Source organism: Catharus ustulatus, chromosome 6, assembly GCF_009819885.2.
Source record: "Catharus ustulatus isolate bCatUst1 chromosome 6, bCatUst1.pri.v2, whole genome shotgun sequence".
Taxonomy (NCBI): domain Eukaryota; kingdom Metazoa; phylum Chordata; class Aves; order Passeriformes; family Turdidae; genus Catharus; species Catharus ustulatus.
The window spans coordinates 55,144,027-55,163,823 of NC_046226.1; the positions used below are offsets into that span (position 1 = coordinate 55,144,027).

The 19,797-nt window shown below is 50.6% G+C and overlaps 2 protein-coding genes across 3 annotated transcripts; one reads left to right on the top strand and one right to left on the bottom strand.

Moving 5' to 3' along the window:
• The first annotated feature begins 5,813 nt into the window (after positions 1-5,813).
• On the top strand, positions 5,814-9,206 carry FTH1 (ferritin heavy chain 1). Its single transcript, XM_033061798.1, has 4 exons — positions 5,814-6,080; positions 7,381-7,527; positions 7,967-8,092; positions 8,878-9,206. Exons 1-4 carry the CDS (start codon positions 5,970-5,972, stop codon positions 9,034-9,036), a joined length of 543 nt encoding a protein of 180 aa, XP_032917689.1. The 5' UTR covers positions 5,814-5,969; the 3' UTR covers positions 9,037-9,206.
• Positions 9,207-9,384: 178 nt separating this feature from the next.
• On the bottom strand, positions 9,385-19,291 carry LOC116997296 (bestrophin-1-like). 2 transcript variants are annotated; one of them, XM_033061796.1, is made up of 10 exons: positions 19,105-19,291; positions 16,757-16,916; positions 16,510-16,604; positions 15,770-16,003; positions 15,053-15,207; positions 14,285-14,362; positions 12,696-12,848; positions 12,218-12,298; positions 11,487-11,638; positions 9,385-11,206 (listed from the first exon to the last, which is right to left on the bottom strand). In XM_033061796.1, exons 2-10 carry the CDS (start codon positions 16,906-16,908, stop codon positions 10,027-10,029), a joined length of 2,280 nt encoding a protein of 759 aa, XP_032917687.1. In that variant the 5' UTR covers positions 16,909-16,916; positions 19,105-19,291; the 3' UTR covers positions 9,385-10,026. The 2 variants fall into 2 exon arrangements, with proteins under 2 accessions (XP_032917687.1, XP_032917688.1); XM_033061797.1 differs by having other exon boundaries at positions 16,757-16,948.
• Positions 19,292-19,797: the final 506 nt, after the last annotated feature.

The window sequence follows — 19,797 nt, forward strand, 5'->3', positions numbered from 1 at the left end:
CACTGGCAAGGCCAGCCCTCAAAACTGGTCAAAAATGCTATTTTCTGCTAAGTTCACTGCCTGCAGAGACACTCTGAGGGGTCAGCAGGGTGACTGGGGACAGGGAAAAGAGACAAACAAGGCATAGGGGTGTTTGTGTTGGCTGTAGGGGTGTTTCATCTTCTTTCCTCTCAAAGGCTTTCAGAAGGAACCAAGAGTGCCAGACACCAGGCAAGGAAGGGCCTGGCCCATGCTGAGTACGTGTGGAACGGAAATACTTTTATTTTTTTTTTACTTGTCAGACTGGAAAGTTCCTGATTTGAGTTTCAGCCTTGGTCATCACTGCCTATTTAGACAGGTTTGTGACCATGCATGACTGAGCAAGCTACTCACAGAGCAACTGGGTGGAAGATTCCTCAGGCCAGGCAGAGCATTGCTCAGGCTGCTGTCTGAGAGGAGTCTGAGGGCTTTTCCTCCACAGCTTTTAGCGAGGGCATCCTCCCAGGACACTGATCACCAGCCCAGAATGCCAAGGTCTGCCTGGGGCTTAGGGCTCTGCCCAGTCCAGCAGAGCATCTGAACCAGCCACATGGGATGGCTGAGGGGCTCCTGTGGCTGTCCTTGCCTCTTATCTCCCTGTCCCACCGAGTGGGTGGCCTCTCTGTCACTGCTTTATTGCCTGCTGGAATGCTGATATCCGAGGGCATGGCCCCACATCTGCTGAGCTGAACAAAACGACTGCAATGCGGTCCCGAAGTCCAACCCGATTTAAAGTGTCACAGCCATTTCTCACCTCAACAGAGATGATTTTCCCTGTTTTATTTCTCTCTCTGTGCAATTTCCTTGCTTTTTTTTGCCCCCCACTTTGATCAGTGTGCAGGGAAAGCACCACTGGATCGCTTCCCCACCTTGAGGAGGGGCTGTGTCCAGCTCTTCCAGAGGTGACTTTGCAGGCAGCTCTTCACACCTCAGCACAACGAGGATTAGACCCAACTTGACCCTTGAGCTGCTTTTCAGTATTTTTACTTGGATGCCAAGGGCCTGAACGTGGCTTAGGAGGAAGTTACACCCAGCAGGAAAGGTGGATGTGGGTGTGGAACCTGTGGAGTTGTGGCTGCACCTCTGCATGAACCACAGGAGTGATTTCAGTGTCCCAGCAGAGAACCAGCTTTTCCCAGAGAAAACTCTCCCTGTGCCTCACCTCTGCTGAGAACATCCCTCTACATTGATTTAATCCCTTCACTTCTTCTGAATAAGCCTTGGAACGGGTTCCTGGAGAGATCTGCTCAGCAGTTTGGGGGTGCTCCCCACCCATCCTGCCCAACAGAGATCAGCCATGGGCCACTGCTTGTTTTTGTGGTGTTTTATCAGGCTGCTGCATGTCCTTTAACTGCCAACTCCTTGTAAAAGCTTGTTTCTTCTCCTCATGCTTGAAAGCATTTGCTGCTCGTCCCTTTTTGGGTGGCTGAGTATAAAAGCAGCCTCCTCTGAGAAATTTAGTGTCTGCTCAAACTCAGTGCTGCAGTAAATCCAAGGAACACCTTTGTGCATCCCCACAAAATTACCTGATGGCCTTAGAGGGGAAAAACCTGTTTATCTCTTTGATTCCCAAGTAAAACTTCTTTAAAAAAAAAATGTCACCAGTGTATCTAGAATCAAAGCTGCCTGGTGATCCATGAGGGCTTGAACACTCACCAGTGTTTTCCAGGGGAATTCATGCTCAGAAAGAGGTGGTTTTTGTGGGGTATTGAGAAATTCCCCTGTATTTGTTTACTTTAGATGGGTGGTCTGTTTGCAATTTTTGTACAGTATTTGAAGAAAAAGTTCAATACAACAGAAACAGGGGACAGGAATGATCCCCACCCCCTTGTTTTTAACACTCTGTTAATCTGAGAGAGGGGAAAAAATTGTGGATGGCACCACGGGGGGGATGATGACAGTAGAGAAAATGTTGTGGATTATGGCATGTGGTGGAGTGTCAACATAAAACTTTTTGTGGCTTTTGCAGCTTGGCAAATCCGTGTTGTGAAAGCTCCTGTACGTGCACTTGGGGCACAGGCTGCCTTTGGAATCAGGGATGGAGCTTTCCCTTACAGATAGTGGAGTCAGTCTGGAAAATAGTTTAAAAAGGGGTGATACCTCCCAGTAAATTCACCAGATCCTGCTTCTGGCTATGCTGACAGAATTACTGCACTATTAACAGTGTTCTTCCTCACTCTCTTGGCTCTAAGTGTATTTTTACAAGGCTTGTAAAAGAGATAAAAATAAATTAAAGGGTATTCTGGGCAAAGTGGAGAATTGCAATCCCCTACAGCATTTTGTTTAGATTGTGTGTAAAAATATTCCAGAGAGAAAAAATCCTGTGACACAACTTAGAAGAAGTTTGTCTGTCTAAAGAGGGTTTTATACTCCTTGTCTACAAAATCTTGTAGTACAAAGCTACGGATTATTCTGTTTGGGACTTTTTTCCCTGTATAAAAACAGCTTCGTGTTCGGTCTCCAAAGCAAATTTCCCGGCAGAACTTCAAACATCCTTTGTCTGTCTCCCTTTGGACAGCGTTTCCAGGAACCAGCAGCTCTGTGTGCCCCAGTCATTTGCATTCTGTGCTGTAAGTACCCAGTGTTTAGTGTTGCCTAAATCCCAGGTTTCCCACTTGGAAAAATCCAGGCATCTCAAAGAAACAAACTGAAAAGTTTGCACCGAGTGTTTTGCCCAAGGAGTGACGAGAAGGAGTTTTCAGTTAAACTCCTGGAGCAAGTGGAGCCCAGATGTTTTTAGTAAACAGCTTTCAAAACTCACAGTTGAGACCAGTGTCAAATTTCCAGACACATGATCACCCTTGGAGCCAAGTTTAGAGTTGCTTTTGTGTTTATATAAGGGCTAGAAGCCGAATGATACTGAAGTTTGTGGATGCAGTGGAGGTTCTCCATAACAAATATTTGACTGGATGCAATTTCTCTTATTTACAGGACTTTGAGCTTTGGGAAGAAAAAAAAAAAAAAAAAAAAAGAAAAGGTTACTGTACTTTTATTGATTCCACATTTGAGGCGTACTCAGCAGTTTCTTGCTCACTGGAATTGGAACAGTTGTTGATTTTTAACTGGGCTCTGTTATTATTCTGGCCATTACAGCATGGAAAAATTAAGAGTTTTAAAGCTAGAGGTGAAGCATTTCTATAGATGAGAAATGAAATTTGTGCATTCCTGGGTGTTCTGACTCCCTGCTCCCTCACACCAAGGGAGCCCTCTCTCCAAAGGCCTAACTGGGTACCTAAGCCACGTGCCAAGGTTTTTGCTCAGGGATTGTATCAACAAAAATCTGTCTCAGAATTTACTTTGGGCAAATACCGTCCATTATTTGTTTAGGAGTCCTGTTTTCTGCCCCTTTGGAAAGGTTGTGCTTGAGATGTGCATGGGGAGAGTTGAGATAAATGATATTAAAGTGGGGGTAAGAGTCAAGGAAACTTTCCCTTTGGGTGTATCTTGATCTCTGACCTAATAACCTTCTGTATCATATGCAGACACTCACCAAAGAAGCTCTGATTATTTCTGCATGCTTAAAACTCAGCTTTACTATCCCTAAATTGGCAGATTTTGGGGTCTGTGCCCTGTGTACAGTAGCTAAGCTGTAAACAACAAGAGAGCTTGCTCCATTGTTCCTGATGGGACATCATCCAAGGGAAAACAGGGATTGTCTTCAACAATTTGAAGCTTGTGAGGGCAGACAATACCCTGTTTTTGCCTGTGGGCAGCATGAACATGCCTCTACTTCAGCCCAAGAAAGCAGCTGAGAGGGACATGAATTCAAAATCCACACATGCTGCCACTGCCAAGAGGATGGGACAGGCCCTGGGCAGCCGGGAATGCTGAGAGGTAAAAAAGTACTAAAATAAGGGAAGAATCTCTCCCTAAGCAGTACGGAATTTTTTTCTTAAGAACTTTACAGGCATTTTTGGAAAAAAAAAAAAAAAAAAAAAAAAAAAAAAGGCAACCCCTTACTCAGGCTGGGCTTTCCATCAAGTGACTTTCATATTTAGGAGGGAATTCTTCCCTGTGAGGGTGCTGAGGCCCTGGCACAGCTTTCCCAGAGAAGCTGTGGCTGCCCCTGGATCCCTGGAAATGTCCAAGGCCAGGTTGGACAGGGCTTGGAGCCACCTGGGATAGTGGAAGGTGTCCCTGCACATGGCAAGGGTGGAACAGGATGATGTTTAAGATCCCTTCCAACTCAAATCATTCAGGGATTTTATTTTAAATTTATTTTCACAAAGAGCAGCACAAGATAAAAGGGGGCCTGAACCAAGCCATGAGGAAACAACATGAAGTAATAATTGGAGACAGGAAAGATCTGGGAATGGCTGAACCTAATCCATGTGAGAGCAGAGTGGGGATTTCTTCACCTTGGTTACCAAGACATGACCCCCATGGCTGTGCAACCCCATGTTTCCTCTCCTGCCCACGTAAATCTGCTGTCATCAAACACAAAGTGCATTGTGCAACTCCAGAAAGCAGAATTTGGGACTTCCCTAATATCCTACTGACGTGGGATCACGGGTGGCACGGACTGTCCGAGCTGAGAGGAAACATTCCTGTTATAGACTCTGCACTTATGGAGGTTTGTTTGATGTTCCTGGTGTGAAGACACTCCACCGTGAGCACAGTAATAAAGAAAAAAAAAATTAAAAAGAGTCAGCCCAGCAGCTACTTCTTTTTTTTTTTTTTTTTACATAAGCCTTTATGTGGGAGGAGAACAGGAGATTTGAAATGTACCTGGCAGCCTGCTGAAGCATAGGTATGACCCGCGTTATCTTATAGATCTTAATTACTTGTGATGGTTAACCGACAGGAGCAGCAGAAAAGCCTGAAACAAAGGGAGGCCGAGGCTCCCTGTTCCCTCCAGGGCATTTGGAGTGTCTGGAAAAGTGCTCTGGTGCTGTCCTTTACCCACACACGGGCACTTGTGCAGTCACACGTGGGACATCCCACAGTGCCGGGAAGAGTAAAAATGTGTAGGAAGAACTGGTGAGAGCAAAACAATTATTTAATCCGAGTTTATGTTCTGAGTACATACAGGAAAAATATTTAATCTGAGTTTGCAGGCTCAGTACCTAGAGGAAAAACTATTCTGAGTTTACAGGCTCAGTAAATCATATTTCTGATGGATTTCAGCAGGAACACTGGCTTGGGAAAAACCAGGGTTGGGGCATTCAGTGCTATGAGATGATCTCAGTTTAAGCAGTTTCCATTCCCTTGTAATCTGGTTAAAATTTAAGCAAGCAGAAACGAAAAGCCTCCAGTGCTTTTTGTAAATGAATGACTGAACTGAATGACTCAAGAACCCGATGTTCAAGAACCCGAAAGTAAATGATGGCACACAGCGAGTGACTGAGATAGCACTAAAAGCAGCTGAAATAGTCATCTCATTACCAACACGATCAGTTTCCGATATTTGGCCTTCAATTTCTGCATTTAACTTGGATTTTAGGAACTTTTTCTTCTCACGGAGAGGGCACTGGCACCAAGCGACCCGGGCAGCGGCGGGGCCCCCGTCCCCGGAGGGATGTGGGATGTGGGACGTGGTACATGGCTCGGCGGCAGGCTGGGCAGCGTGCCCGAGGGACAATGGCCGCATTCGGTGATTTTGGGGGGATTTCCCAACACCGGCCATTCCCTGCTGGACGGCGCGCGCGCGGCGGGAAACGGCGGCAGCCGGGAGCCCCGCCCCGAAATGGGCGTGGCCTGGGCGGGTGCTGAGTCACGCCGGGCCAGCAGAAGGGCGCCGGGAGCCACGCCCCTTTGAGGGCGTGGCTTGCGCGCGCAGTATAAAAGGCGGGGCGGCCGGCGGGCGGACCTTACAGAGCGTCGGCGGCGGAGCGAAGCGGGTTCCTGCGTCAACAGTGCTTGGACGGAACCGGCTGCGCTCGGGCTCGCCGCCACCCCCCTGTCACCACAGCCTATACAGTCACCGCAACACCCACCGGAGCACCTCAGCCATGGCAGCGCCCCCCTCTCAAGTGCGCCAGAACTACCACCAGGACTGCGAGGCCGCCGTCAACCGCCAGATCAACCTGGAGCTCTACGCGTCCTACGTGTACCTCAGCATGGTGAGGGCAGCGGGCGCGGCGGGGTGAGGGAAGGGTCCGACGGGAGATAAAGGTGGGGGGGTTCCTGGGTGGCGGGCGGTGCCTGCGGGCCCGGCTCCTCCTCCTCCTTTCTCCCCACCTCCTCCTCCCCCCTCAGCCCTCGGGCCGTGTGTCGGGGCCGTCCCTTGGGTGTAGGTGAGGCCCTTTTATCTGGCGGGCCCCGCGGCCGTTGTCCTTGGCGGCCCCGTTATCAGCGGCGCCTCTGCCCTTGGGGCCGGGCGAGCGGGAGGTGCCCCACCAGGCGCTTGGCACCTTTCCCGCAAGCGTGCTCGCCTCCCAGGCACGGCTTTTCCTCCAGGAATCGGTAGGGATCCGTGGTTTCCTTGGGCCTTGTGTTTACATGTCTCCTTCGGCCCGAGGCGCCCGTTTCAGCCATTCCCTGCTCTGTGCAGCGATCCTGGTGCTTTGGGCGAGCTGGGACATTCAGCCTTCCTAGTGACACTGTGCTGTGTCGTGGCACATATTTGGTAGCTTTTTTTCTGCGTTAATTTTTTTCTGAACCTTGTTTTGAGCTTCTGTTGGTGGGTGGTACCCAAGCACTGCGCTTTGCCTTGCACCTCCAGGCCGCTGGTTTAGGAGCAGGGAATTCTGTGGTAGGTTGATAAATAATTGGGAGTTGATACAGAACTTTCCATTGAATCCTGGTTATGGCTCTGACCAAGGAATAAACAAGCTGTATGATGGCTTCTAACTGCTGTTACAGTTTATTTTTACTTTCAGAAAAGTATTTGCTGTTGAATTTATATTGTGTTTCGGTTAATCTCTTATATTTTAAATGTCACTTCCCCCACCCAAAAAAAAAAAAAAAAAAAAAAAACCGCAGTAGAAAGTGTATTCCTTAGTCTAATCCTGGGAAAGCCCAGGGAAGCAAGAGAGCTTCGTTGCAGAAGTACCTAAAAGTTCTTGGCTCACCCCTACCTGGTGTTGCAAGTCATGACCCTGACTAGCAATGCGATCATTGTAAACAAGCTCAGGCAAACAAAGGGAAGGTTTCTCCTTGGAAAAGGCTTTTCAAGGCTGCAGTTTAGTGGTGTTCAGGACAGGTACCTGCGGGGTGTCAGGGTTTGTTTTTTGTGTTTTCAGAACTGAGCCAAGGACACAAACACCGTTTATTTGTGCCCTTGGTAGGGATACAGGTTAAAATTTAATCCCAGCTGGAGAAAAGGGGAGAGTTGTTCCACACTGCCTTGCTGGCCTGGGCTTGGACTGCAGCCATCCTGAAGCAGAGGTTGAGAGCCTGTGAACTCTTTTTATTTTTCAGTCCTACTATTTTGACCGGGATGATGTGGCCCTGAAAAACTTTGCCAAGTACTTCCTGCATCAGTCCCACGAGGAGCGGGAGCACGCTGAGAAGCTGATGAAGCTGCAGAACCAGAGGGGCGGGCGCATCTTCCTGCAGGACATCAAGGTGAGCTGGGGGCTCTCCCTAGCTGGAAGGGGATGAATTTTCCTCTGGGTCCTCCCCAGAAGGAGCAGCAGCTGACACTGGAGAGGCAGAGTAATTTGAGATGTGGAGCAATTTGATTATTTGTGCTGATTGACTAATATATAAAAACACTTCTTGTGTAAGAAGAGGGTGCTGAGCCCCAGGCTGTTTGCTGTGGGGTGAGGGCAGAGCCAGAAGGCAACTGGTTCATGACCATCATTAAATTTAACACAGAGCAGATGTGCTCTGTGCACTGTTTTGAGAAGTGGGACTTTGAGGGTTCGCTCAGTTCTGTTCTGAGGGTGCACTTCAAATTTGTGACTTTGCTGGTCTAAACAGCGTGAACAGAATGATCTAAAGACGCCACCCTGCTGGTCTGTGGGTTCTCACAGAAAACATGTCCTGTGCTTTCCCCTTGCAGAAGCCAGACCGTGATGACTGGGAGAATGGCCTGACTGCCATGGAGTGTGCCCTGCACCTGGAGAAAAACGTGAACCAGTCACTGCTAGAGCTGCACAAATTGGCAACCGAAAAGAATGACCCACACGTGAGTGCATGCTGAGGATCACTGTGGCTGTCCAAGGATATCTTTTAATTGTGTGGCTTTAGGGCAGAGCTGTGTGTCTCTGGTGTTACAGGTGAAGAAAAGTGTGAACCAGGGGCGTAGCCCTTCCAGAATCCTTTGTCAGGGTTATCACTGTCCTTCCAGGAGCATTTTTAAGGTGGTAGGGACCAGCTTTATTCCCTCTGAAGTGTGTCTGTGAACAGTCTCTATGGAGACCATTTCTGAGGGGGTTGAGTTCCATCTTTTTAAGGCTTTTTGTCACAAGGCTTCTTTACCACAAAATTCCAGAGTTGCTTTGGAATATTAAAAGCCTTGATGTTTCAGAACAGTGTCTAAAAACACTGAATTCTTCTAAAATGGAAGTTTTTGGCAAGGCTGGATTGAGGTTGCTCAATATCAGGAAAAGATTAATATACTTGAGAATCCAAGCACTCTTTGGGAGTGTCCTGCCTGAGATAGAGGGACTCTTTAAAACACAACCAGAGGTGTAAATCCTCACTGCTGAGAGTTTGCTGTGCAGTGAGGATGTCTCAAATCTGTTCAGGAGTTTCGCTAATGCTTCCTGCTGTGACAAAGAGGAGAGGCTTCCTGAGCTGCCTGGCTCTGCAGGGTTCTGAAGCAAGTGAGCCTACGTAAGCCTGGCTCACTTTGATCTTGTTCTGCAACAAAACTCTAGAGGCTGCTTCCTCTCAGCTTGAACATTCTGCGTCCTTAGAGAGCCTGGTAGGATTTCAGGCCTGAATCTAAAGCTCTGGTCTCCCTTGCAGCTGTGTGACTTCATTGAGACCCATTACCTGGATGAGCAGGTGAAAGCCATCAAGGAGCTGGGCGACCACGTGACCAACCTGCGGAAGATGGGGGCTCCCAAGTACGGCATGGCGGAGTATCTGTTCGACAAGCACACCCTCGGCGACTCTGACAGCTGAAGCCTTGCCAAGAGCCACGCTGAGGGTTTCAGTGGGACTCCTACTTACTGTCCAGCCGTGCATGCAGCTTCAGCTACCTAGATAAACAGTTCCATTCTCTGTACCAAATATCCCCCCCTCTCTTTGTGTTTTATGTACTGCCCTCCAGCCAATAAAGTGACTTGGTTCCAGCTGGCTTTTCCTGTTTAGTTTGGAGGGAGAGCAGGCAGCTGTAGTGAAGGCAGTGGGAGGTTAATTTGTTGTGTGATATGGGGGATTTGCAGCTGCTGCTGAAGGCAGAAGTAGGAAAATTTGTGGTTTCTTTAAATTCCTTTCAGGGAACTAAAATGAGGAAGCGAAACCAAGGTCCTGGGCTTGCGCCTCACTTTTTATTTTCTGAGGGTGGGCAGTAAAAATCAGCTGAGTGGTGTCTGCTGCCATCCAGCTCTCTCTGAGCACTGTCAAATCCGTGGTGGGGGATGTGGAACTTAAGAAGGAAGCAATGTGCTGGGCAGATGCTGCAGCTGCCTGTACTGGCAGGCCTTTACCCCAGTACTTTCCCAGTACTGGAAAACACTAGCTGGAACAGAACTAGAAGAGGCACTGTGGGTCTGCATCACAAATGATGGGACTTTGTTCAGTCCCTTACTTTTCCCTGGAGTATCTTGTTGGTAGTGCAGGTGCTGCCTTGAGGAAGGACTCAAGTTCTCATTCTTACTGTGAGAAGGAGGGAAGTATCCACATTAACTGTGCTCCTGTTCTGGGCTACACCTGGCAGGTGAGGCTGATACCTGCAGTATTAACACTCAAAGTCTTGTTTTGCTACAAATTGGGTTTTTTTGTGCTTTTGTTCTTGTTGCCACATGAGTTGTGCCTGCTGCTGTAGCTGAGGTCAGGAGCAGTGTGTCCTTAGTGCTGGCTTCAGCCCAGGCTGGGCTCCAGCTGCAGGTCCAGCACGCCTGGGTGACTGCCAAGAGAAGGCAGGTATCCCATGGCTCCATGGATTCCCCTTTAGCTGTACTGATCCATCTGCTCCTCCCCTGGGCTTTCACTGGTCTCTAGGATCACCTCCATCAGCCCCACGTAGTCACCCTCTGCTAGGGAGATTCCAGAGTCGTTGGGGGATGGACTCTCTGCTCTCCTGGTCTCTTTGGGAGCTGGGGGGTTAGGGTTTCCATTCCCAGTGTCTCTCATGTTCCTGGAAACCTCTGGGTGCTGGTCTGGAGCGCTGGCTGCATCTTCCAAACTCAGGCTGCGAGCCTCAGGGCCCAGGTTGCCCTTACGGGACCTTTCCAGCACTGGAGAGGTGACGGGAGTGAAGGAGAAGCAGAAGGCGGCACCGCCTCCAGGGGTTTTGTTACTGGGAGTGGGAAGGGCAGTGGAATGTTCTGAACTGGGAGTGGCCGAGGCTGTGCTCTCCAGGTTTAGCCAGGGGGGGCGTGAGGCTTTGGAGCTCTTCAGGCTCCTGAAGTTGCCTTGCTTCTCGTGCTCGGGGGGCTCTGGCAGGAAGGGGAATTTAGGGCTGTTGGATGCTGTGGACTGTGCTCCTGGGCTTCCCGTGGCGGCAGCTTCCCTGGAGCTGCTCTTTCCTTCTTCTACTGTCACAGCCATGGACTCGGGCCCTTTGCTCCGCTCTGTTGGCCAAACGAAGGTTTCCTTTGCAGCAGAGCCTAGGGAGCTCTGGCTCTTGTCCACATCGCTGGCCCTGGAAGGGGAGGCGTTGACAATGACATCCCGAAGGGAAGTGGAGCACGCAGCGATGCTGGAGAGCGCCGGTGGCTTCTTGCGCCCTTGGCGTCGGGAAGGGAAGATCATGGGGATGGAGCTGATGGGCGTCTGCGGAGCGCTGTAGAACCCAGGCCTCTCGTAAAAAGGGGTGGACATGAACGCATCAAACTCCCGTAGTTTTCCCTCTTCGCTGTCCCACTGCTCCTGGGAGTCTCCCCTTGGCTGATTGATGCCACAAGGGCTTCCAGCCTTCCCCATGTCCTGGTAGGTATAATGGGAGAAGGGCGACGCGGGATCTCCTCGCCGGCGCAGCAGGTTCATCCGGGAAGAGGACCTGGAGAAGTTCGGGGACTGGACCCCCAGGAGGCGGCCCAGGTGTCCCAGCAGGGGAGTGGAATGGTTGGCTTCCTCGTTCTCTTTAATCTGCTCCAGGGGCTGGAACTCCATCTCTTCCTTCTGCATGCTGGGAAAGGCAAAGTGGATTGTTATACAGCCACAGAGGGAGGGATCTCCTGGAGAGGCTGGCAGCACTGGGAATGCTGCTGCCAGTGGCAAGCCTCTCCCTGTATTGCTATTAGCCCTCCAAAACAGAGATACTCATCATATAGGTGAGTAAAAGAGGTTAGGTTTATCCTTTTCCAGGGAGAATGTTGGTTGTTGTAGATGAGCCTAAAAGCTCCTCAGGTGTAATGTCCTACAAAACACCTGATCCAGGTATTGTGCCACCCTGTCCCTGCACTCACCTGATGTCAAAAGTGGAGCCCAGGAAGGACGGGCGCTTGTACTCGGCGGTGGCTGCGGTGTAGGGTGGCTGGGGATCGGGCTCATTCCAGTACAGGTCCTTCTCCAGAATGGGTAAATCCTGGTGCATCTCATCCACAGCCATGAGAGAGACCTGTGGGGGACAGCAGGAATGTCACATGGAGTGAGCAGCCTTTTGTGTGCCTGTTATCGAGGGACAAAGGAACACAGAGTTGGCGGAAGTGGTGCAAGCACGGAAGCCAGGCAAGTGGCTGGGGTTGTTGTGGTTTCCTGTAATTTGGGTTGTTTCTCACACAGAGATGTGATTAATTGGAAGGAAAATGGTGCTGAAGGAGGCAGGAAGGCAACAGGCTCACTAGGACAGAAGGGTGGGAAGTGTGGAGTTATTGCATGGCAGAAAGCAGAGGATGCAGTTTTAGATGGACACAGAGTAGGAAAGCCCAGGAGAGACAGGAATGATGTGTCATTCAAAGGCAGCTGAGGCCTGAAAGGAGCAGCCTGGATCCATCCCATGTGCCAGAGCATGGACTGAAGCTGCAGTCAAACAAAGATATGCCAGAAGCCCCATATTCCCTCATGTGGACTGGGGGGAATCTCTCCCATCGCAGGCATGGAGGTGGGGGCAGAGGTGAGGCAGGAGAATTTGGTCACTGTCCTGCCTTGGTGTTCCTCTTCAGGTGAGGCTCACCGAGCACATCTTCCTCCCCTTTACCTGCAGGTTCCTGTCAATGAGCCAGTTGGCCTCAAAGTCGTCATCGTCCTCCCCAAAAGGGTTGATGAGCTGCTCGGCCACCTGCATGGGGAGAGCACACAGCAAAGGTCACCACTGTCATCCCTGCCCCTTTCCCTGCAGAGACAAGGCAGGTGTGATGTCCCTTGAATTCCAAGCCCTGTTTTCCCTCCCAAAAGGGGGTGGGTTAAAAGTGGAGGCATCCCAGGGGCTGGGAGACACTGGAATTTGTAATAACTTCTCCCTGCTCACACTGGAACTTCAAGAGCTCCTTCTTCTCCTCTAGTAAGGACCAAAGCCTAGGAAAAGTACAGCTGGTGTCCAGAATGAGACAGTTGGAAAATTAGAAAGTCCTGGCAGTTCCCTCAGCCCCTATTGGCTGGATTCCTGGTGAGCTCACACTGGGAAAAACCTTTGGCTGGGTCAGATTCCAGCTCCAGCCATGTTTTCTTGGACTTACCTTTAACCAGCCAGCATAGAAGAAGAATTGCAGAAATGTGAAGACGGGCACAAAGAGATCCAGCTCATGGCCAGGATATGCTTTCTCTGGATCCAGGAATTGCCTCCCGATCAGGCAGGCCAGGAAGAAGCTGTAAACAGCCACGGTCACCACCTGGGAAGGATGCCAAGGGACACACCAGGGCAGCGTGAGTTCCCAGCACCTCCCTTCAGTTCCACCCCACACAGCTCCAAAGCCAGGCTCTGTAGCCTCTGGAAAGCCTTGGATTCAGTTCTGTCAGGCTTTTTGCAGCAGGATGCATTTCCCTGCAGAAAGCTACAGACGTTCCCTTTTCCCTTCAGGTTTTGCCTACACTGTGTGCTGTCCCTGGAATGATATCTGTGCAGGTGTCACAGGCCAGTGGCAGCAGCAAGCACATGACATCCTGGATGGGCTGGAAGATGTCTCATGGCTCAGTCCGTGCTGGCAGGCTGCTTCCAAGTCCAGGAAGGGAACCCTGGCACTGCTATTTGTTCCTTCCTTCCTGTTTCTCATGCTGAGCTTTTATTAATATTTGCCAGCTTAGATTTCAGGCTGTGCTGAGCTTTGTGCTTTTCCCTGTCACCACAGGACTGGAAACTTCCCCTTTTCAAGTTTAAAAGTAACCAAGAATCTCACGGGGTCCCTTGACACAACCAAGGAGTTTAAAACCAGGACAGACTGTCCCAACGTGTTCCCCATTAACCTCTGGTGCTGCCAGAGCAGAGCAGCAGCTCCTGTTTCATGGTGAAGGGCATCCCTGTTATCTGAGCAGCTGGATTGCAGGAGACAAAGGAGCAAGGTGGTGCCAAGGTGTCTGCCTGGGCTGAGAAACAGCTGAGTACACGCCTGGCACAACCTTCCTGGGATGTGATCCCTGCAAGGTGGAGCAGGGAATGTGTCTATGTGCTCCTGTGTTTTCCATGGATCTGTATGGATTTGTTACCCCTGGGCAGAGGTTATTTCTGGAGAGGTGGATGTGTCTGAGTTAGGGAAAAGAGGCTGGGCTGGGTGTGTGCTGAGGTATCAATGGAAGAGAGATGATGTGTGCAGGTGGGAATGAGGGATTCAAGAGTATCCTGCAGTTTTCATTGGAGGGTTAGGTATGAAGCACTTCTACAAAGACAAGGTGAGAGAGGTGGGGTTGTTCAGCCTGGAGATGAGAAGGTTTTGGGGAGGCTCTGGCCTTCCAGTATCTTAAAGGAGCTTATGCAAAGGAGGGAGGGGGACTTTTTACACAGACAGATAGTGACAACACAAGGAGCAAGGTTTTAAACGGATAGAGGGCAGGTTTAGATTAGATATGAGGAAGGAATTCTTTACTAAGAGGATGTGAGTCCCTGGCATAGGTTTCCCAGAGAAGCTAAGTTTCCCAGATGGCTGCCACATCCCTGGAAGTGCCCAAGGCCAGTCTGGACAGGGCTAGGAGCAGCCTGGTCTACTGGAAGGTGTCCCTGGATGAGCTTTATGATCCCTTCCAACTCAAACCATTCCAGGGTTCCAGGTGTGGGTGTAAGTGGGGATGTGCATGGGCAGTGGTGGAGCAATGGGTGTGGGGATTCTCTTCTCACCTGGGTGTAGACCAGAGGGATGCTGATCCAGTCATATCCATAGAGTTTCCCGCACTGGCTGCGCAAGGTGTTGAGCTCCTGCAGTGGGGAAAAGGGAATGACATGTTGGGATAACTTCCCATCTCCTTGCAGAGCCTCTCCAGCACCACTGTCCTCCATTGCTCCAGCCCTTTCCCTTCTGCTTATACCTTCTCTGGAAGGGGGTCTCAGTATCAGCCTCAGAGGAATTCCCTGCTGCCTGGCTGTTCCCCCTGAGCCCAAGATTCCTTCCCAGCTCACTTCCTAGAAGAGTTTCTCCTCACAAAATGAGCAGCCAACAGGTGAGGCAAAGAATGCCTCCAGGACCATCCATTTCTCTCTCCTGGCTATAAATATCCCAGAGGGAGGTTTCTCTCTCTGTGGGCAGATGAATCGTGCTCCAGGCAACAGAAACCACACGTGCATTTCTCTACACATGAATACCAAGAAGGATGAGCTGCTCCAGAGCCTTTTTCTGTGCAGCTGGGCAGGGATTGTTGCCAGGTCTTGCCTGTGCAGCATGGCCTGTTGCCCAAAACTATCTAAGAGTAAAGTTTTCTACAGGACTTCAGCTGTTGAGGATGTTTTTGACCTCTCCTAGACTTCCAGATGCATTCTTCCTTCTGGCTTTTCATCTGGATCCTAGAAACCTCCACTGGCATTGGCTGTTCTGGGATGTGTCAAGACCTGCTTCACAGGTGCCTCCCATTCCCAGGATCTCCGAGACCTGCCTGTCCCTCTACCACTCACATTCAGGATGCCTTGGAGCAGCACGCTGTCTCGGATCCTCCCGTCATTCCTCGCCTTCACAGCCAGGTTGGAGAACCACACACACGGGATCCAGAACTTGTTGTGGGGGGAATTCAAGCTCTCAAACTTCTTGTGCTCTTCTGGTGTCATGAGGCCTGGATGGGAAAGAACAGATGGGAGAGGGATGGACATAGAGGGCAGAAGGAACTGATCTGGTCTGAAATGAAAACACCTGAATCCCAGGTGGGTGCCCTAAAAATCCCAGTAAAGACTCAGAACTTGGGGAGACGTGCAGAAGGACAAGTCTCCTTGTTGAAATATCGAGTCATGGAAGTGGGATAATGGGATTTCACTCTGCATGTCTGCAGCACATCAGATCAGAGCCATCAGGGAGATAAAGCACTGCTGAGGGCGCAGCTGCCTGGTGTCCATAGATACCTGTTGAGAATGGGATCATTTGTGTCCCTGAAGTGCCTTTTCTTTTTAGGAGGCCAACAATATCACATCTCTGTGGATTGCCAAGGGAACCCAGACAATGTGGACAGACTGGGAACTGCTGCACCTTGAGGAGCATCTCCCAAGAAGATACAGGGTGCCCAGCAGTTAAACTCAGAGTGCTCAAATTCCCACCTGCCCTGAGAGAACAGCACCACCCCGTTTCCAAAGAACCTTTCCCAGGGCACCTGCCCCTAGAGGAGCAGCAGGAGCAGTGCTGACCTGCCCTCACGACGTGCTCCATGCTGGGGAAGCGCTTGTAGACGGCGGTGCTGACGGAGCGCAGGATCAACACGCTGACCAGGTTGCTGTAGCGCATCAGGGTGCGGCGCAGGAGCCTCCCGTACTCGTCCTCCCCATCCACGTTGCAGGACACCAGGTTCATGATCCGGTCTGGCCATGGGATGCTCTCGTACTGGGCCCACCAGCGGGACACCACCAGGGCCACATAGAAACCTGGAGGGCAGCTGAGAGAGTCAGGGATCTGAAAAGAGCTTCCTCCCACTCTGTCTGCTCTTCTCCTGCTCACACAGGGATGGGTGCAGGAACGTCTGGAGGGGAATTCAGTCCTCCATGCTAAAAGGAGTCTGGATTTCCTACTTTGCTTCACAGAATCACAGCAGTTTAAGTTGGAGGGACCTTTTAAAGATGATCTCATTCCAACCCCTTACTGTGGACAGGGATTTATTCCACTAGACCACGTTGCTCAGAGCTCCACCCAAAGTGGCCTTGAAAACTTCCAGGAATGAGGCAGCCACAGATTCCCTCAGCATATCTGGTGCCACAGCTTGCCCCCCTGTGCTGGGGGATGCTCACAGCTGTGACAATAAGGGATATATCCCACTTGAGGAGTTTTACAAAGGCAGAGGGAGGGAGCTGCTCTGCCAGCACAGCTCTGCTGACCCAAGGAGCAGAAATGCTGTCCCATTCCCCTCCCTGCTGGATTCCAGACAGCTCCTTACCCAGCACGAAGGACACAGGGATTAGCTCAGCGTAGCTGTTGCAGTACAACGCCAACTTCTCAAACATCAGCCTTTGGCTCTCGCTCAGGATCAGCCTAAAAGGGACAAACAGAAGCAGTTCTCCCTCTCCCTTCTTTCTTCCCTCTCCTTCCCTCCTGTGAGCAGAGTGCCTGTCCAGCAGGATCCCTGCCCCAATCCTGGGTTTCTCCTGTGTCCTGCCCCAGGCTGTGGGGGTGAAGTTGCTCACCTGTAGACAAGGCTGATGGTGAAGTAGAGCGAGATGAAGATGAGGAACTCGGAGTAGAGCAGTTTGTAGATGCTGCCTTTCCACTGGAGCAGGAGCTGGGAGAAGGTGCCCAGGCGGGCATCAGCCACGCGGTTGGTGTAGGTCACTGTCATCACAGCTCCTGTGCAGGCACACAACAAGCAGGGCTTGGAGCTGGGGCAGGAGGACACAGGGACATCCCAAGTGTCCCACCAAACAAGATGGAAAGGAAGGAGAAAACAGAATGAGCTGAGATCAAAAGCCAGGTAAGATGGAGGCAGCAGCACAGAGAAGCAGGAGGCAATTGACAGCAGGCAATTGATTTGATGAGTTTGCCATCTTTTCTCTGTTCTTGAGCTGGTTACAGTGACCAAGGATGTATTTTCTGGTGAATTCTTTTGTTTTTAGTGTTTGTTTTTGTCAGTATTCAAGTGGGGCTGGTTGGCTAGAGAGGACAAAGCCCATGTGCCACGCCCTTCCACAGAACACTTATAGTAGGATTAATCTCAGGGTCACAAACTCCAAAGTTTATGCTTATCCCAGTAATTTTCTTAATATAGTTTTTGTTGCAAATACATTTCTGTAAACCTACTAGCTGGGAAATATCTTTCTGGAACACTGCTGGAAAAAAAATAGCCAACCCAAAGGAAAGGAAAAACCCCAGAAAGACTTCTTGGGCCTGATCCAGATGAAGGCATCCCAGGAAGGATAGCTGTCTGCACTCTGCTGGTCCTAGTCCTGCAGGCAGAGCAGCCTTCCCTGTGGGAGATCTGTGTGATGGAGTTGGGCCAGGCTCACAGGGCCCAAATTCCAGGAGCTCCACCTCCCCTCTCCTTCAACCATATGTTGCACAATAAATCACAGTGGCTGAAAAATAGGCTCTCAGGCTCCTGAAATGCTCCCCAGACATGCAGCATCCCCATTTCCCTTCTTGTCTAACTTGCATAAATAATTCTTTATAATCAATTAATAATCAGACTCATAGTTGCATAAACCTGAATTTATTTTAAAAATACCCCAACAAATAACAAGACACCAGTGTTATCCATGCCAGGCAGATTGATGAATGACTTCTTGGGTTAGAAATAATTATCCAGTGTCAAACTATTGGTATTTCTGAATCCTAATATGTCACCAGGCATTGCTATTCAACAGAGGCAATAATCTTAATGATTATGGGGCCTTGGGTTCTTCTCTGAATGATGGGGAGAATGAAGAAGCTGGATGAAGAAGCACTTCAAGGGACAGTTCACCCCCGAAGCAGCTGAAGGCAGGTAGATTTGGGCCCATGTTCCTCATTTGTTTCTTATTTAAGCATCCCAGTGAAAGATACACACTTAGGTGGGGACAACTCAGGTCCCAGTGAGCTGCTGCTGTGACAAAAAACTGCAAAGTCTGGATTTTTGGCTATTTCAACCAAGCAGCATCTTTGCCCTGGGTGCTGCTCCTCCTTTGGGTTTCCCTGCCATAAGTCAGGTCCCTGAGTCCCCTCTTAAGGGTGATGGAGAGGAGCTGTCCCTGTCCCCAGCCGCACAAATGCCCATTTCAGTAAATCCTCATGTCCATTCCATATGGATTCTGGGCACAGAATTTGGAAGAGTGGGTTTTAACTGCCCCAGAGGTTGCACACATGGGCTGTCCAGAAGAGAAAAGCATGCCCAAAACCCCATGCATTTTTGGGGCCCCTAACTAAAAGTTGTATCTATTCTCTGGGCTTTGGGGCCCGAAAGCACTCAGGGAGATTTTTTGTTGCGTAATTCAAATACAGATTCCCTTTTTTACCAAAGAAGGAAAACTCCAGCTCTTGTCCATGCAAATAATGGATGTCACCCACCTCTACTCCCTTCTGCTCCCATGTGGGATATGGGGCTTTTCCCAGTCCTTTCCCCTCCAGCCCTGAATGGTTAAGGCACCTCCCTGCCCACCTGCCAGCCTGTGCTGGGCTGCCCTGGGATGTCACTGGGCAGCTGGCACGTTCCATTTGTGGCTGAGCTCCGTGGTTGGAAGCGGCTCACTGGCACTCCAGAGTCAGGCTGGGCAGGAAGAGCCCACCCTGGGAATTTCTGCCTGCCACTGCCTGCATCCCCTGCTCATCCCTCTGGACTAACCAACACACCTGGGAGTCGACTGACCTGCAATTCAGTTCTGTGAGCCCCCAGCAAGCAGGATTCTGGAACATCAGGTGCATCACCCACCGCAAACAGACCCAAGCAGGACAACAAGCAGACAGAGCAGAGGGATGGAGCAAGAGGAGGTCACGGATAGGCAGGAAGATGGATCTCTGCAGGAGAGTGATCCTCCTGCTGCTGTTCGGAGGATCAGATACTCACAGTCATGGGCTCCTGAGCCGTGCTGGAGGCTGGGGAGGTTTGGTCCTGCACGTGTCCCTGCTGGGTCCTTTGTGGCCCGGGCCACCGCCCGCCTCCTCGTGCCCCCTTGGCTCATAGGGGGATTGGACCTGCCCCACACAGTGTGCTAAGGAGCCTGACACCCACTTGGGAGCTGCAGCCGGTCACTTGATGCAGTAATCCCTCCTCATTACAAAAGAGACTCTGTTGTCTTTTGCCCTGTTCCCTCCTAATCTTCTGAGTAAGCCCTGCGTGTTTATAGAGGCGGCCGGAGGAGGGGGAGGCAGGGCTGGCTGCTCTGCTGCTGCTAACTCCTGGCACAGCCATGGTGGCTGCCAGAAGAGAGGCATTTTTCCTCTAATTCTTTCCTGTTTGGTCCCTCTCTCCGTGTCACAATCTTACAGGAACCCCAGGAGATTATGCAGGGCTGGAATTTTCCACCAAGGCTGTGAAACACTGCACGCTTGGGGGCTGCCCTCTCTTCCCTAGGTCAGTGAAACACCTGGTCCGTGCTCTGCCTGGCTCTCATAGGATGTTTCTCCGTCATCACTTGCTGTCCCTGGATAAGTTTGCCACCTCTTCCAGCTGTGGCTTGGATGCTGGGGATTTCCACTCTGCCACTGGCTCTCCAAGACTCTTTCCCTGTATTCACTTCCTTTTGCTCTTGTTTTTCCA

Excerpts from the sequence above, each read along its gene's own strand:
- FTH1 (XM_033061798.1), top strand. The coding sequence starts at position 5,970 with ATGGCAGCGCCCCCCTCTCAAGTGCGCCAGAACTACCACCAGGACTGC. Across the intron at positions 7,528-7,966 it reads TCTTCCTGCAGGACATCAAG|AAGCCAGACCGTGATGACTG; the intron begins GTGAGCTGGGGG and ends TTCCCCTTGCAG. Across the intron at positions 8,093-8,877 it reads CCGAAAAGAATGACCCACAC|CTGTGTGACTTCATTGAGAC; the intron begins GTGAGTGCATGC and ends TCTCCCTTGCAG.
- LOC116997296 (XM_033061796.1), bottom strand. The coding sequence starts at position 16,908 with ATGACAGTGACCTACACCAACCGCGTGGCTGATGCCCGCCTGGGCACC. Across the intron at positions 16,605-16,756 it reads ACCATCAGCCTTGTCTACAG|GCTGATCCTGAGCGAGAGCC; the intron begins GTGAGCAACTTC and ends TGTCCCTTTTAG. Across the intron at positions 15,208-15,769 it reads GGAGCACGTCGTGAGGGCAG|GCCTCATGACACCAGAAGAG; the intron begins GTCAGCACTGCT and ends TTTCCCATCCAG.